This window comes from Poecilia reticulata, linkage group LG4 (assembly GCF_000633615.1).
Source record: "Poecilia reticulata strain Guanapo linkage group LG4, Guppy_female_1.0+MT, whole genome shotgun sequence".
In the NCBI taxonomy this organism is placed as follows: Eukaryota; Metazoa; Chordata; class Actinopteri; order Cyprinodontiformes; family Poeciliidae; genus Poecilia; species Poecilia reticulata.
Genome location: NC_024334.1, coordinates 30,339,291 through 30,343,373, shown reverse-complemented (window position 1 = coordinate 30,343,373; position 4,083 = coordinate 30,339,291). Strand labels below are relative to the sequence as shown.

Here is a 4,083-nt window from a genome sequence, read left to right as displayed (position 1 = left end):
TATATATATATATATACTGCCACCCTCTTGCCACCCCATAAATATTTTTCTAGATCCGCCCCTGTTTCAGAATGAAACTCATTTTCAGATAGCATTTAAAAGATGTTGATTTCTATTCCCTTTTCATGTCTTTGTGTGTCACTGAGAAATGTAAATAGTTAAATCTGGTAACTTGACTGATGATTAGGTTTTAACTTGTATGTGTTCTTTGCGCCTCTAACAGGACCGGATAAAGTCAAGGTAAGAAATTGAGCACACAGAGGGATTCACATAAAACTAGGTTTTAATTAGAATTGCTTTTTTATTATTTAATTATATATCAGATGCATGATACACAAAGAGCAGGAAGAAAAATAAGCAAAAAAATTAGCATTGAGGATATTTAGAAAAAAAAATCAATCGGATAACTTTTACAAAATAAACGAAGAGTATTCCATTTTAACATGGAACCGGCTGCAGTTAGCAGTTGTTTTTCATTGTTTAGTTTTGTATAACATTTATAAGGTTTTGTAAAACCTTCAAAAAACTATACAGCACTGTTCTTACAATCCAGCTCTCTAATTTATGGAAGTTAGGAAATGTGGAATTTAAAGCTGTTTTTTCGTTAGAATAAAAAGTATGGTCACTTACATTCTGGTCTTCTGATCTAGTACTTGGTTTCAACCATTTCTTGTTCACAGAAAAATAATTTTAATTCATTTCAATTTATTTACATTGTGTCAATTTCCAACACGCATCATACCTCTAAACTGTACCTATTCTTTTATTGTGCTAATTTTTATAAGCATATCGTCTGTGAACTTTTAATATATTAACAGTTTGTACAATTCTGACAATATATTGGCATTGTACTCCTGAAAAATGTGAATTGTAATTTTTTTCAATAAGAAACTGTTGTAATTGATTCTTCTGAGTTCTGTTAGCCTGGTGTGTACTGTAGTGTGTATGAAGCATGTAATGTACAAAGTGGCAAAGCAGAATAATAAAAGACATTGATAAGTAGTCAAAATGTGTACGTCATTAGCAATAATAGTAAATCAGATGTTTACCTGGAGCATACTGTGATCACACTACTAATATTTTAAATATATAAAGTTTATATATTTAAAAGACATTCTAAATATATTTTAAATGTAATTTGTTCACAAAAATGATACACTTAATATATACACTAATCATCAAGCATGTTTATGTTACATAAAATCAGGGGTGAAAGTAGTTTTAAATTCTTGGGGGTACGATGACAAAAATAAATAAAATAAAAAAAATACATATATATATCAGGGTTTCCTCCTGTGTATTATAAGCCTGGCGGCCCGTCATTCTTAACTAGCCCCGCCGCCAGGCTAAGCGTTGCTGGTTTACATTTCTAGAGAGAAAAATAAAATCCTTTTTTTTTTTTTTTGTTTAAAGCTGGGCTGCAAGCGTCTCTTTTCCTCTTAGCACTTCACTAGCAGAGCAGATTTATTCCTAAAGGATAGGTTTATAATAGATAGGTTTATAGTTTATGCATTTATACCCGACAGCGCGCGGACTAATCACACAGCTGCCTCGCGCGCTGCCGCTGCTTTACCTCAGCGCGGATCGCGCGCGCCTCCTTTCACCCAAACTGGACCCAGACTGACCTGTACGGATATTTACGTCAACTTACTGTGAGGAATTATGATCCTTTGGAGAACTCTAGGTAAGAGTTTAAAACCCGCTGCGTTAGGTCTGGTTGCGCAGCTCAATGTGAACGGCAGGAATAACTAGGGAACAGATTTTATCAAGCGGTTGTCAAAAAAGAGCAAATGTTTTCAAACTTGCAGGATTTCTTGTTGATCATAAGGGGAATGAACACAGTAAAAGACTTGCAGGTAAATTAATTTGTTTCCATTTTAAGGGGGGGAACAGATTTTATCAGGTGGTTAAAATATTTTGTTCCCCCATCCTAACTTTGGCAAAAAAAAAGAGCAAATGTTATGAAAATCACAGGAATTATTGTTGATGATAAGAGTGAATGAACACAGTAAAAGACTTGCAGGTAAATTAATTTGTTTCCATTTTATAGAGGGTGAACACATTATTTCAGGCAGCTGAAATATCCATTCTCTCCTCTTCTCCAATAACTTTGGAAAATAAAAAGCACTTGTTTCCAAATTCTCAATAATATTATGTGTGATAGCATACTAGACATTTCCTTAATCCAGTAATGTCATATTTTACATTAGAACGGGTTTTACCAAAAAGTTTACACTCTGATCTTTTCAGGAAGTCTTTATTTTTGTGCCCTGCTATCAGCCAGCTTCCCTCCTCCTCCTTTATCAGATATGAACAATTATAAATGCACACAACGTGTTGGAAACCTGTGTTTGTTGACTGACTTTTATTTGTCAGGCTTACGAGACAAAAGCTGAAAAAAAGATCGATTCACTTCACGTTAAAAATAACACAAAACAGCGTAAAAAGACCTCCACACAAGACCTTGTTTATTTATGCATGTACTTTGATTTTGATAGCTGCCGATTAAACTGAAAGTTACAACATTGACATGATTATATGAGTAGTTTTTACCGAAAAATTGATCAGAAGCGCCGTGAAAATGGTCAGATCCGCCGGATCCACTTCTCTGGCTGCAATGCACGCCCCCGACACAGGGGGGCAGATTTTCTCACAAGGTTCGCCAGAGCGTTAGTGGATAACGAGCAGCGCTAACCTCATCATGCAGGTTCAGCCCGGTGAGGAGCTTTTGTGCTCTCCTCGAAGTCACGCATCACGCTGATTTTATATTATTTCATTAGTATTTTTATTATTATTTTTCCGGTTACACGATGCATCAAACCATATCAAATGCGATGTCTACCCGCACGGAGATCTGAGAAACTCGACCAACCAAAATAGTTTCTGTGATGCTTTTTAAAAACCTCAACAGACACGAAATGAAAGAGCTACTGAAGCCACATTATCAGCATTGAATTAAATCTCCCATTTGTTGCTCATCTCTGCGTAGTGCAGCAGATTACAGGGCCGGTCCAAGGCTGTAAGAGGCCTGGAGCAGAATCTGACTTAGGGGCCCCTTTTGTTGCTAAAATCATCAGCATCTCTAACGGCTTCTGTGTTAGATTTAGTGGCAGAAGGGAGTAGTTTAATTGGTCAGCATAAAAAGCAATAAGTTATAATCGCAGTTTACTAATTTGTATTTGTAAATTCAAAAATTAAACTCACAGCATCAGATTGTTGCTATGGTATCAAAACAATCTAACTATGAATATTGTTATTTGAAGTTTTACAAAGTAAACTTGCCAGCTCCTTAAAATCTTGTATTTAAATGTTAAACAATTTAAAATAATTTAATTTATGTATGCCTAAACAATTGAATCAAATTTAACAGCATTGATAATCTCAATAAACAAGTATCTGTGGTCTATTTTAAAATATTAGCGTTTATGGGGCCCCTGAAGTCCTGGGGGCCTGATGGAGCCGCTGACTTAACTTGGATTAAACAGAAGTGAAAATTTGATGTTTTTAGACTAGTTATGGGTTTAAATAGCATTTCACTGGAGATGTTTTCCCTTAACATATAATTACACAGTAATACTTTTACATTTCCTGTCAACTTAACATCTTTTAATACAAAAACACAGTGGACCGCCCTGACCACCAGGCTTAGCAAGTTTTCTGGGGGAAAACCTGTATATATACTGCTTCTTTGTGTGCTTTGGAGTTTCTGTGCTGATTAATTTTTTTGCGAAGCAATAAAAGCTGGTAGCTCTTGAATTGCTACAAAATAAAGTTGTATTTCTTTCAGTCCACTGGCTGCAATGTTGACATCTTGAGATGCCATGAGACCTAAATCCTGAACATCATGGCATGGAGTCATCTCAGTTTTCCATGTCTGGCATATAACCATTCATTTTATCTTTTAAACTGGTTYTATTGATCATGTGTCCAGACAGAGGGATAATCAGTAGCCCAGCATCATGRCCTGTTTGTTCTGAAGATCCTGCAGCTTCCACTTCTCTTCCTAACATGGCGCCTCCTCACCCTGACTCTCATACTGACAGGAGGAACCACAGAGCTCTGTTAGGTTAAAGCTCATCTTCT

The 4,083-nt window shown here is 35.9% G+C and overlaps 1 protein-coding gene across 6 annotated transcripts in view; it reads left to right on the top strand.

Annotated features, from left to right (window-relative positions):
• LOC103464192 (epidermal growth factor receptor substrate 15-like 1) overlaps nt 1-4,083 on the top strand; it is a 202,370-nt gene that overhangs the window by 186,469 nt on the left and 11,818 nt on the right. For 4 of the 6 annotated variants that reach the window (XM_017304326.1, XM_008408132.2, XM_008408133.2 and 1 more), the window contains exon 25: nt 224-240. The exons of the other annotated variants lie outside the window; for them this stretch is intronic. In XM_017304326.1, coding sequence (XP_017159815.1) covers nt 224-240 — 17 coding nt within the window. The remainder of the gene's footprint in view (nt 1-223; nt 241-4,083) is intronic. 6 annotated transcript variants of the gene reach the window in all.